At 45.9% G+C, this 13330-nt stretch overlaps 1 protein-coding gene across 4 annotated transcripts in view; it reads left to right on the forward strand.

Moving 5' to 3' along the window:
- Positions 1-13330, forward strand: part of TTLL5 (tubulin tyrosine ligase like 5) — a 180265-nt gene that overhangs the window by 135892 nt on the left and 31043 nt on the right. For all 4 annotated transcript variants that reach the window (XM_066627423.1, XM_066627432.1, XM_066627442.1 and 1 more), the window contains one exon: positions 2408-2606. In XM_066627423.1, the coding sequence (XP_066483520.1) occupies positions 2408-2606 (199 nt within the window). The remainder of the gene's footprint in view (positions 1-2407; positions 2607-13330) is intronic.

Below are 13330 nucleotides of genomic sequence, written 5' to 3' on the forward strand. Positions count from 1 at the left end.
TTTCTTATGGCTCTAGGAATGACCATAGTCTCTGCTTGGGGCACCTCCAGCACCCCATTTTTCAACCATAAATTGATTCTTAAAGGGATAGTATCTGGAGATGGGATACATTGCTAAGCTAAGCATAGAGGGAACCTCAAGTTGTTGAATTAGACCAGGTTCCAAGGCCCATGGAGTCACGTGATGTGCTTCAGGGGCTTCGTATTCCAGGCTGCTGTCTACCACCTGTTCTCCTCAAAGCAAGTGTGCCTGGTCTGGAAGAGTGCAGTAGTGTTGCCAGGCCCATGAATGCGAACTTCAAAGCAAACTGTCAAGCTTCTGTTGGCATATATCACGTTCCACTTCACAGCTGAGCTCCCTCTTGGAGGCAGGGCTGTTAAAATGCCTTCATCCTTTCTAAAGAACTTTTGTTTATTTGGAGATTTTTCTGTAAATTATTGCACTAATACAATAAATGAATCCTGCTTCAGTGTCTTTGGACAGTTGTCTCAAACCAGTCTCATGTCTCCAACTACCTGCACAGGTTTTCTTATCTTCTGTATACCTCTAAAATAGTCTCTTAAGTTGTCTATGGACATATGAAGCTGCCTTCTTGCCCTCTTTCTGTCCGTGAGACCCTGCTTTACTCAGGTTCACTTGGTTGTGATGCTCTTGCCCCTGCAAAGCAACACACTCTTAACCCTTGCAGAAACTGAACAGTAACCTTGGTCTTCTATGCAGCCTTCCCAAAGGCTCCCTGCTATCTTTCCTTGTCTGTCTCGTGTTTAATCAAATTGACTGCACACTTTGTGTTTGTGACTTTCTTTATGTGTGTGTGAAGTGAGTGAGCAAGTTCAGCCAGGTCCCATTTTTTAGTCACTGTAATAAATACTTTTTGTTGCACCTTTTATCCATGCCTTCCTCTTCGCTTCTTGTAGAACTGCATAGTTGTGCCATTGGCCATCTTACAGGGTCCCTGCTTATGAATGAGTCCTGTCATGGCCGTCGTCCCCCCCCCCCCAAGCATATTACAAGTGTTTAAAAAGCACTGCTAGTAACAAAGGTTTCTCTTTCCATTATGTGGGCATGGGATATAACACACGGGCAGCACAATCCTAGCTTGTGCTGGAATGGAGAGCCAGCAGGCCTGCCCCATATCCAGCACAAGTTTGGGACTGAAAATGGATCAGCCTGGGGCAAGAGGAATCGCTTCCCCTTGTCCCTAAAGAGGTGGCGCAAATCCGAGCAGCCTGGAGCTGCCCCAGGCTACCTGGTAACAGGGTCGGGATCCAGCACAACTGCCAGGTCTTTGGCCCCACCCCTCACTCTCCTGCCACTCACCTTCCCCCTTCCCCAGAATGCCTCCCTCCCACCCTCCCCACGCCCCCCCAACCCCTGTGCTGGCCAAACTTGGCTGGCACAAAACTAATTTCCTCTGAATGTGGAGGCTGGATGTAGCCTCCGCAGGCCATTGCACATCCTTACACTCACCCGGCCAATGCTTGAGAAGGCACAAATGTGTTTATGGCATATTTGTGACCCAGCCAGCGCAAGGGACTAGGATTGCACTCTAAGAATGAAATTAAGGAGAGAATAATAACCTATGAAAGCCAATACTGCATCTTGTCTATATAGTTGCCTTTTCCTTGAGGGACAGCTTTTAGAAGTTCAGCTGGATCATCACACCAACAACAGAAGACTTTCACAGGACCATGGTGAGGTTAGATGTGCATGAAGAAGTCACAAGAGGAGAGGCAAAAAAGGATATAGCAAGACAGTGAATTATGCCTTAAATCTGAAACTTAATTTAACCTATTTCTGCCTAGCCCACAGGTGTACATATTTGGTCCCTGTTGCATATATGCAACATTGGGCTGAAATGTTTAATCTAAGATGATCATCTTTTGTTGCTGAGTGTGTAATCTGTTTGGCTCTTTATGTTTAAGATAGACATGATTGGAGAAACCAGTAAATATAATGATGAAGCACTTCAAATTGGGAGTTGTGCAAACTATGAGGAAAAAGAATGCCATCTAATAGAATATCCAAGAGATTTTAGACTGCACTGAAGTGTGTTTGTAGAAGGATCTTTAGGAAAGCCCCTGATATTGGTCCATATAGTGTTTGACTTTTGTTGTGCATTTTCATGTGCATGCTAGTCATCAAGAGGTATAGCAGCAAAGATAAGTCTTGGTTAATCATTTTGTTAGTGTATAGCTCAAAACAGACTGTTGGTTGAAATTTGAAGCTCTATAACTGTACTGGCGGTGGCACACAGCTTATGTTAAGGTGGCATACCCACTTGTGTGACACTGTTTGCTGGCCAGGGCTTCCAAAACTTCTTGGGCAGCAGCAAGGAAGACCTTAAGGCATGCTCCATCATTGTATGAAGGCTTGTTAAAGTGGAGGTTAACTTTTCTCATTTCAGGAGTCTGGAGCCTGAAACCTTTGCCTGGGAAGGGGAAGCTGACAACAGTGTACACAGCAAGTTGTTAGGAAACCAACCAGAACCCTTCAGGTTGCAGCCAAGTGCTGGCAGTTACCAACTCCATTTTGCCCTGCAACAACTTCAGCAGCAGAAACTTCAATCTCGACAACTTTTGGACCAGAGCCGTGCCCGGCACCAGGTGATGAAGATGAGCTGGGCTGCTTTAGGAAGGGCAATTTTATTGGGTTCCATATAAGGGCAGAAGGTCATTAAATTTGAGCTTAGTGCCCTAAAGAGAGCCTCAGCTCTGTTCCATTTATACAGATTGTGCAAGTTTGCAAGAAATGTATTTTAATTTGTATGGGAATCTTAAGCAGTGGCATCCCTAGGGGGTCCATAGGGTCAAATAAACTTGGCTGGCATGTCTGGGAGGTGCCTCCCAGCCATGATGCCCTGCCCCACCGGTTGCATCCACTACCTCCCCTCTGGAGGTCTTTAGAGGGCCAGAGAGGCCGCGCGCTGCCCCCCCCCTCAGAAGTGCAAAGTATCACTTCCGGTTTATCTGGGGAACTGGTAGTGACATTCTTATACCCTTAGAAGGTCTTCTAAGGGCATAAAATGTTACCTCCAGTTTTCGACCTTAAACTGGAAGTGACCTTTTTTTGTGGTCCAAATGCCTTACATGGCCCTCTGAGGGTAAGGGAGGCAGCGTGTGGCCTTTCTGGCCCTCTGAAGGCCTCGGGATTGGAGACAGCAGGCATGACCAGTTAGAGGGGGGCGGCAGCAACAGAGCCAGAGTCACCACTGATCTTAAGGCAATGTATTTTATCAGGCACTAGAAAAAAAATAGAGAAGAAAGAGGGAAGGCTTGGTGGTGATTGTAGGAGAAGAAAACAACAACTAAGAGCTATAAGGAGGGATGAGAACCCGAACTCGAGTCATGAAAATGCACATTTTCCGTTGACTCGTGAGTTGTGCACGTGGAAGACTCGGAAAAACACTCGAGTCAAGGGCTGCTTGACTGAGCACTTGTCCTCGTGCATGCAGACTGTCTAGATGTTTTTTGTGGTATGGAAGACCTCCTGGGGCCATCATTCAGACTGGCCGATTAGCAGGGAATTCCAGCCATGAGGTAGAGAAGGGTTAATGTTTTCGTCTTGCAATGAATAGGAGAGGGGGAGGCAGGAGCTGGCTTTTTACCTGTCTGTGATAGATAGGAAGGAATGGATGACCATTGGATGCAAGAGGAGGAACCCGAGGGGGTTCTTGCCTTATGATTGGCTGCAGGACCCCAGAGAGATAGAGAAAGGAGACAGGGAAGTTGGGGGGTAGGGAGGCGGTTTGTAGCAATCATGCTTTCTTCTGCATGGCTGTTACTTAGCGCAAATGGGACTACTTCTGAGTAGAACCGCCAAGGATTGGGTTGTCCTGGTAAGCCTTGCAGCTGCTATGCGTGACCCCCTTTTCCCTCTTGCCACTTCTGTCTCCGCTTCCTCACAGTCCCTCCCACCCCCTCTTGCCTTGTTTGCAGATGGGAGGGACAGCAGGGGAGTCTTTAAAGTGCACACACACATACACACACAGAGGGAGCCCTGCAGCAGCCCTATTTTTTCTTTGGCTGGCTTTTTAAAGGGGGGTGCAACTCTACTCGAGCCCTTCAGAGTTGCTAAAGGGTGATTTGGAAAGTGCCCCCATTATGACTTTTTCAAGTTGAGTTGTGGGGGAGGTGGTGACTCTAGACTCGACCTGAGTCAAGTCGTGCTGGGTCTTCCTATCCCTGTTAACTGAGTGTTTCTCAAACTGGGTCGGGACCCATTGCGAGCCAGTTTCAGGTGGGTCGCATAGCACCTAGCTCAGCCACCATTGAAAATACAGAGCTGAAAATACAGGTTACAGAGCTGCTGGGCAGGACAGGCTCCTGGTTGTAGAGAGGCATGGTGTTTTGCCCTGAATAGATGGGACACCGGAAAGGGGGGCTATGAGGTTGGAGAAGGATCCCTGTCTGCTTTCTGCCGTGATCAACTGATGACAAATTTGCTCTTCTAGGATACAGTAACCAAATTACTTTTCTTGCTTTTACTTTGAAGTTCTTGATAATGGTTTAGTTTGCTCACTGTAAGTCAAAAGGTTGTTTGCTGCAACCTTTTGCAGCAGAATGAAAGCTGGATGAAAGCAGATGAAAATAAAATGAAAGCTGGCATCTAATCTATTTTGTACCAATTCTGCTTTCATTTGCACCTTCTTTTTCATCTTTCATCTCTAACCCTTAGATTGGTTATTCCATATAGTAGCTTCTTAATAAATAAACAAGTAAGCCTAAATTCTGAAATAGTAACTTCAAGGCTTGATTTAGCAAGTAGTTCCTAAATAAGCAAATGTGGGAAGGGTAACTGTTATGCTCCCATATTATGTATGTTATATATGCCTTTGAATTCCTTGGGGTGAAGTTGGGATTTTTTAAATACATTCTTTCCTACCCTAGGAGCATGGGATGGTACACTTTGTGCCTCCTTCCCTCACTTCTTTTCCCACAACAACCTGTTGAGGTAGATTAGAATGAGAGAGAGTTAAGGTCATTCAGAGACCTTCATGGCTGAGTGGGGAATTGAACTTGGGTTTCCCAGTTCCTCGTCCATTATTCTAGCTGCAATACCACACTGACCTTCTGGAATTTTGAATCTTGGTTTTATAAGCATCTCTTCTAAAACCCTCTCCTCAAAATCTTCTGCATTAGAGGCAGAAGAAGGTCAAAGAGTAATTTATGGCCTGGTTCCTTCTGTGTCATTCTGGAAAGGAAGCTTACATAGAAGATCACTTCCAGTTCAATATTCCTTCCTGAATAGTTATCAGGACCCGATCTGTACTTCCTACTATCCTTCCACTGGCACTTCCATCTGTGCTAATCAAACAGAAAGTAGATAGATTTTTAGTCTTTATCCAAAAACCTGCATAGCAGGAAGTGCTGAGCTCAGGGTAGCCCTTTGAGGAAAGCTGTGCCCAGGAGGGAGTTGAAGGGGGCCCCGTGCTGCCTGGCTGAGCCCTCTTCTAATTGCTGACATTGAGATGATGTTGTTCTTGGCTTGGGGCAAAGCCATTACTCAGGAGTTTCTGTTAAAGTGATTCTTTGTTAAACCTCCCCTTGCATCCCCCGCACTCCCTCCCCCTCTCCCTCTGAGCCCAGCCATTCAGAGTTGTAGTTACAGAGAGCCTTGCCATGCCGAAGGCTCAGGCAGTACTGAAGTTTCCTTTATTGAAGAAAGGGGGTTTCTTAGTGCTGAGGCTCTCCTTCAGTCCCTGTGCATGCCATCAATTCAGTTGCAAAAAATGCAGAGTTAAACATATGATTAGTACAATTTAAAGCAAAGAAATGTAAATGAGCCGTTGTTCATTTGATGGCCAAATAGAATAGCCATAGCTATACATGTTAAAGCCAGGAAATGAAAGAGACAAATGTCTAAATAACCAGTCCCCTAATCTATTAACTAATCATGTGTAATATGTAAGGTTCACCCATAGTTTAAAGCAGCATTATGTCAAATAACAAAGGCTGTTACAGTTCTGTGGATAGAACCTGGTTTGAGATACAAGACTAGTGTTGGTCCCACATTTGCTATGAACTCATTGTGTGGTCTTGGGCAAGGAGCTATTTTTCAACCTTAGTTTCTTGAACTGTAAAATTTGAATCGTGATCCACCTTACAGGATTGGTGTGGGGGTGGTCACGTTTGTAAAGCACTTTTGCAAGTAGCTGATACTTTGCTCCCAGTGTGGAAGGGATTGTTACTCCCGAATCGGCCTTTTCAGCCACACTAGACGCTGTTCCAGAACCACCATTCAGAGCACGATACCATAGTCTTTCGAGACTGAAGGTTGCCAAGGTTTAGTATATTATCATTTTATTCCCACAAAATAAGAATGTTGACATTGTATTGGCAACCTTCAGTCTCGAAAGACTATGGTATCGCGCTCTGAAAGGTGGTTCTGGCACAGCGTCTAGTGTGGCTGAAAAGGCCAATCCGGGAGTGACAATCCCTTCCACACCGGGAGCAAGTGCAGTCTGTCCCTGGTCTGTCTCCCTGGCTATGGGCCTTCCTTCTTTGCCTCTTAGCCTCAGACTGTTGGCAAAGTGTCTCTTCAAGCTGGGAAAGGCCATGCTGCACAGCCTGCCTCCAAGCGGGCCGCTCAGAGGCCAGGGTTTCCCACTTGTTGAGGTCCATCCCTAAGGCCTTCAGATCCCTCTTGCAGATGTCCTTGTATCGCAGCTGTGGTCTACCTGTAGGGCGCTTTCCTTGCACGAGTTCTCCATAGAGGAGATCCTTTGGAATCCGACCATCATCCATTCTCACAACATGACCAAGCCAACGCAGGCGTCTCTGTTTCAGCAGTGAATACATGCTAGGGATTGTTGACATACAGATTCAAATAATCTAATAGCCATTAGGTGGAGATCTGTCAAGTTTTTTAGATATACTTCTTAATACTTCATGTATAAGTGCACTGAGGGGCAAAGATTGCCAAGGTGGGCACTGAGGGATATTTGCATAATTGAAAATGCCACATATGGCATACAGACAACATATATAGATAAAACATCCTCCTGAAAGAGAGGTATTGCTTATGTATATTCACAGGTTTTCATGGCCAGCAATAATCCAACAATTTAACATACCTAGGTGAAAAAACCAGGGTTGTATAAAATCCATGTTGTTAAAAAGTCCAAGAAGTATTACTCTGCAGTGGAAGACAGGCTAAGGTGTTTCTTTCCCTTCTGTCTCTTTCTTACACTTTGCTTTCTTCTGCAAAGAATTTCTTTCTAGTAGCACTTTTTATCACCCTCCTTAGTGTTTCAGGATAGTGTTCTCTTACCTAAACTCATCTCAGTTACCCCAAAAAAGTTGCTGTGCTTTACAGATCCTCCCCAATGTGAATAGAATAGATTAGAATATTACATCCTTCAGTAACTTTTTTTTTTTTAATGAAAAGCAAACAATTTCAACTTCTAATTGTAAGTGTGCACTGCAGGAAAGTCTGGTAAAATAGACCAACACATTTTTTGCTCTGAACCATATCCTGCTTAAGCCACAAGTTGGTCTAAAAAGGGTTATTAACACAGAATGATCAGAAATCATGAGAAATACTGTCTGGCTTTAATGGTTAATGGCTCCTTCTACTGCTAGAATAACAGACTGTAGTGCTTTCAAGTCAGGGCTGCAACACAGACCCCCTATATATTTCCTACTGTTTATCTTCATTCCTCTTCTGCTCACTTCTAGAATGTTTGTCCTTACCACTGTCCTCCATTATTGCTTGCTGCTCCTACCCAGTTTTGCTGTGACTCTCCCTGGGATGTTTCGCATTTGCCATTTTCAGGGTCTCTATGCCTTCTGCTAACAGTGTCATAACTTATTTTGGAAATGACTTTCGTCATCCACATGGAAAAATCATGCCAGGAATGTATTTAATGTATTTTTAGTGTAACAGCTGAGAGGAGGGAGTGGGAGCCGGCTTCTGTGGTTCAGGAACTTCTGGTTCAGTCATCCCCTCTTCAATCTTTCTCTCTCCATCTCCCTCTTCTCACTGTGTGTTTTTTCCCTCCTCATTTTTCTCTCCCGTAAATCACTGACCCTCAAGAAGGAGTTTTGTGCCATTTGAATTCTGTATAGTGTCTAGTGTATAAATCTTATGTAGCAGTAGGAGTAGTTCTGACATGGAGAGTGTAGATGAGGATTCTTGGTTTTCGTTCTTCACAGGGCTATTGGAGAACATGCCCACGCAAATGGGTTATCTGGGGTGTGGGAACATTTGGTTTATGTTGTCAGTGGGTCTTCTAAAGGCTATGTTTGCTTGCAGAATTTTGTACCAAGCCCTTTGCAGAAGTTGGATTCTTTGTCTATTACTTCCCATTTTCAGAACTGCATTTAACTTTTATGGCCCAATCCTATGGGCCACTTATGGCAGCGAATCTAGTGATCCGCTGCCATATGTCACCTTACAGTGGTGCAGGTGCAAGCATCACACCACTTTCTCATGCTACAGAGCCAACAGTGGAAAAAGTTGGAGGTTCCATATCCATAGCAGACCTGCCCAGACTCTCTGCCAGTGTGGATGGTGTGGCAGAGGGAGTAGTTCATGGACAGTTTGGGGAAGGACTGGGGCAGGGAGTAGGCTGAACCAAGGGGCAGTTACAGTGCAGGAGGGGGTGGATCTCGGTGGCAGTTGTGCACACTGGATTCTGCCCCTCTTTCCCAGCTTGGGCACACCCCCTTCCTCTCCTCAGACTTACATCTGCAAAATAGTTGGCATATGTCTGAAGAGACACCATAGCAAGCAGTGCCCACTCTGTCAACACTACACACTATAGACTAGCAAGGATAGGATTAGGCTGTCTGAGCACCTGCATCAGGGGTACTTTTTTCTGCATCAGGGGTACTTTGTTGCAGTTCTTCTATATGCAGATGTCATCTCTGCCTTTTCTCTTAATGTTGTCTTTCTCTTCTTTACACAGAACCTGTCCATATGTTGTTGTTGGCAACCTTCAGTCTCAAAAGACTATGGTATCGCACTCTGAATGGTGGTTCTGGCACAGCATCTTGTGTGGCTGAAAAGGCCGATTCGGGAGTGACAATCCCTTCCACACTGGGAGCAAGTGTAGTGTGTCCCTGGTCTGTCTCCCTAGCTATGGGCCTTCCTTCTTTGCCTCAGTCTGTTGGCCAAGTGTCTCTTCAAACTCGGAAAGGCCATGCTGCACAGCCTGCCTCCAAGCAGAAGGCTCAGAGGCCAAGGTTTCCCATCCGTTGAGGTTCATTCCTAAGGCTCTCAGATCCCTCTTGCAGATATCCTTGCAGATATTGCAGATCCCACTGCTAGGAGGATTTTGAGAGATTCCAAATTTTAAAGCCAAGGAATTACACTGGTGACTGGTTGTTGTCACAACCATTGGACAAGTTTCTGGAGGAAAAATCCATTACGGGGTACAAGCCATGATGTGTATGCGCAACCTCCTAATTTTAGAAATGGGTTATATCAGAATGCCAGATGCAAGAGAGGGCACCAGGATGAGGTCTCTTGTTATCTGGTGTGCTCCCTGGGGCATTTGGTGGGCTGTTGTGAGATACAGGAAGCCGAACTAGATGGGCCTATGGCCTGATCCAGTGGGGCTGTTCTTATGACAACAACCAGTCACCAGTGTAATTCCTTGGCTTTAAAATTTGGAATCGCTCAAAATCCTCCTAGCAGTTTCTGACATTTACAGCTGCCTGAGTGCCTATCTACCCCTGTATTTATTTATTTATAATATTTATAATTTATAATTATTTATAATACCCCGTAATGGATTTTTCCTCCAGAAACTTGTCCAATCCCCTTTTAAAGGCGTCTAGGCTAGACGCCAGCACCACATCCTGTGGCAAGGAGTTCCACAGACCAACCACACGCTGAGTAAAGAAATATTTTCTTTTGTCTGTCCTAACCCGCCCAACACTCAATTTTAGTGGATGTCCCCTGGTTCTGGTATTATGTGAGAGTGTAAAGAGCATCTCCCTATCCACTCTGTCCATCCCCTGCATAATTTTGTATGTCTCAATCATGTCCCCCCTCAGGTGTCTCTTTTCTAGTCTGAAGAGGCCCAAACACCGTAGCCTTTCCTCATAAGGAAAGTGCCCCAGCCCCGTAATCATCTTAGTCGCTCTCTTTTGCACCTTTTCCATTCCCACTATGTCTTTTTTGAGATGTGGCGACCAGAACTGGACACAATACTCCAGGTGTGGCCGTACAATAGATTTGTACAACGGCATTATAATATTAGCCGTTTTGTTCTCAATACCCTTCCTAATGATCCCAAGCATAGAATTGGCCTTCTTCACTGCCACCGCACATTGGGTCGACACTTTCATCGACCTGTCCACCACCACCCCAAGATCTCTCTCCTGATCTGTCACAGACAGCTCAGAACCCATCAGCCTATATCTAAAGTTTTGATTTTTTGCCCCAATGTGCGTGACTTTACACTTACTGACATTGAAGCGCATCTGCCATTTTGCTGGAGAGATCTTTCTGGAGCTCCTCACAATCACCTCTGGTCTTCACCACTCGGAAAAGTTTGGTGTCGTCTGCAAACTTTGCAACCTCACTGCTCACCCCTGTCTCCAGGTCATTTATGAAGAGGTTGAAAAACACCGGTCCCAGGACAGATCCTTGGGGCACACCGCTTTTCACCTCTCTCCATTGTGAAAATTGCCCATTAACACCCACTCTCTGCTTCCTGGCCTCCAACCAGTTCTCAATCCATGAGAGGACCTAACATAAGAACATAAGAACAGCCCCACTGGATCAGGCCATAGGCCCATCTAGTCCAGCTTCCTGTATCTCACAGCGGCCCACCAAATGCCCCAGGGAGCACACCAGATAACAAGAGACCTCGTCCTGGTGCTCTCCCCTACATCTGGCATTCTGACTTAACCCATTCCTAAAATCAGGAGGTTGCGCATACACATCATGGCTTGTACCCCATAATGGATTTTTCCTCCAGAAACTCGTCCAATCCCCTTTTAAAGGCGTCTAGGCTAGACGCCAGCACCACATCCTGTGGCAAGGAGTTCCACAGACCGACCACGCGCTGAGTAAAGAAATATTTTCTTTTGTCTGTCCTAACCCGCCCAACACTCAATTTTAGTGGATGTCCCCTGGTTCTGGTATTATGTGAGAGTGTAAAGAGCATCTCCCTATCCACTCTGTCCATCCCCTGCATAATTTTGTATGTCTCAATCATGTCCCCCCTCAAGCGTCTCTTTTCTAGGCTGAAGAGGCCCAAACGCCGTAGCCTTTCCTCATAAGGAAGGTGCCCCAGCCCCGTAATCATCTTAGTCGCTCTCTTTTGCACCTTTTCCATTTCCACTATGTCTTTTTTGAGATGCGGCGACCAGAACTGGACACAATACTCCAGGTGTGGCCTTACCATCGATTTGTACAACGGCATTATAATATTAGCCGTTTTGTTCTCAATACCCTTCCTAATGATCCCAAGCATAGAATTGGCCTTCTTCACTGCCGCCGCACATTGGGTCGACACTTTCATCGACCTGTCCACCACCACCCCAAGATCTCTCTCCTGATCTGTCACAGACAGCTCAGAACCCATCAGCCTATATCTAAAGTTTTGATTTTTTGCCCCAATGTGCATGACTTTACACTTACTGACATTGAAGCGCATCTGCCATTTTGCTGCCCATTCTGCCAGTCTGGAGAGATCCTTCTGGATCTCCTCACAATCACTTCTGGTCTTTACCACTCGAAAAAGTTTGGTGTCGTCTGCAAACTTAGCCACTTCACTGCTCAACCCTGTCTCCAGGTCATTTATGAAGAGGTTGAAAAGCACCGGTCCCAGGACAGATCCTTGGGGCACACCGCTTTTCACCTCTCTCCATTGTGAAAATTGCCCATTGACACCCACTCTCTGCTTCCTGGCCTCCAACCAGTTCTCAATCCACGAGAGGACCTGTCCTCTAATTCCCTGACTGTGGAGTTTTTTCAGTAGCCTTTGGTGAGGGACCGTGTCAAATGCCTTCTGAAAGTCCAGATATATAATGTCCACGGGTTCTCCCGCATCCACATGCCTGTTGACCTTTTCAAAGAATTCTATAAGGTTTGTGAGGCAAGACTTACCCTTACAGAAGCCATGCTGACTCTCCCTCAGCAAGGCCTGTTCGTCTATGTGTTTTGAGATCCTATCTTTGATGAGGCATTCCACCATCTTACCCGGTATGGATGTTAGGCTGACCGGCCTATAGTTTCCCGGGTCCCCCCTCTTTCCCTTTTTAAAAATAGGCGTGACATTTGCTATCCTCCAATCTTCTGGTACTGTGGCTGTTTTGAGGGACAAGTTGCATACCTTAGTCAAGAGATCTGCAACTTCATTCTTCAATTCCTTAATAACCCTTGGGTGTATGCCATCAGGGCCCGGTGACTTATTGATCTTTAATTTATCAATGAGGTCTGAAACATCTTCTCTTTTAACCTCTATCTGACTTAACTCCTCGGTTTGGAGGGGCCGTTCGGGCAGCGGTATCTGCCCGAGGTCTTCTGCCGTGAAGACAGATGCAAAGAACTCATTTAATTTCTCTGCCATCTCTAAGTCTCCTTTTATCTCCCCTTTCCCTCCCTCACCATCCAGAGGGCCAACCGCTTCTCTGGCGGGTTTCCTGCTTCTAACATATTTGAAGAAGCTTTTATTATTCCCCTTAATGTTGCTGGCCATGCGTTCCTCATAGTCTCGCTTGGCCTCCCCTATCACCTTCTTACATTTCTTTTGCCACAGTTTATGTTCCTTTTTATTCTCTTCATTAGGGCAAGACTTCCATTTACGGAAGGAAGCTTCCTTGCCCTTCACAGCCTCTCTAACTTGGCTGGTTAGCCATGCGGGCACTCTCCTGGATTTAGTGGAACCCTTCTTTCTTTGCGGTATACACCTCTGCTGGGCCTCTATTACTGTTGTTTTAAGCAGCCTCCATGCACTCTGGAGAGACTGGACTCTTTTTACCCTCCCTTTCAACCTCCTTCTAACCAGCCTCCTCATTTGAGGGAAGTCCGCCCGTCGGAAGTCAAGGGTTTTTGTTAGAGATTTGCCTGGTATTCTTCCCCCAACGTGCACGTCAAAACGGATCGCAGCATGATCACTGTTCCCCAATGGCTCAGTAACGTTTACATCTCTAACCAGGTCCTGCGTACCGCACAAAATTAAATCCAGAGTCACCTGTCCTCTGGTGGGCTCCTTGACTAGCTGATCTAAGCCACAGTCATTTAGCACGTCAAGAAATCCGGTTTCCTTATCGTGACCAGAACACAAATTGACCCAGTCAATATGAGGATAATTGAAGTCCCCCATGATTACAACCCTGTCCTTCCTTGTCACCTCCCTGATCTGTTTCCT

Source organism: Tiliqua scincoides, chromosome 1 (assembly GCF_035046505.1).
Source record: "Tiliqua scincoides isolate rTilSci1 chromosome 1, rTilSci1.hap2, whole genome shotgun sequence".
Taxonomy (NCBI): Eukaryota; Metazoa; Chordata; class Lepidosauria; order Squamata; family Scincidae; genus Tiliqua; species Tiliqua scincoides.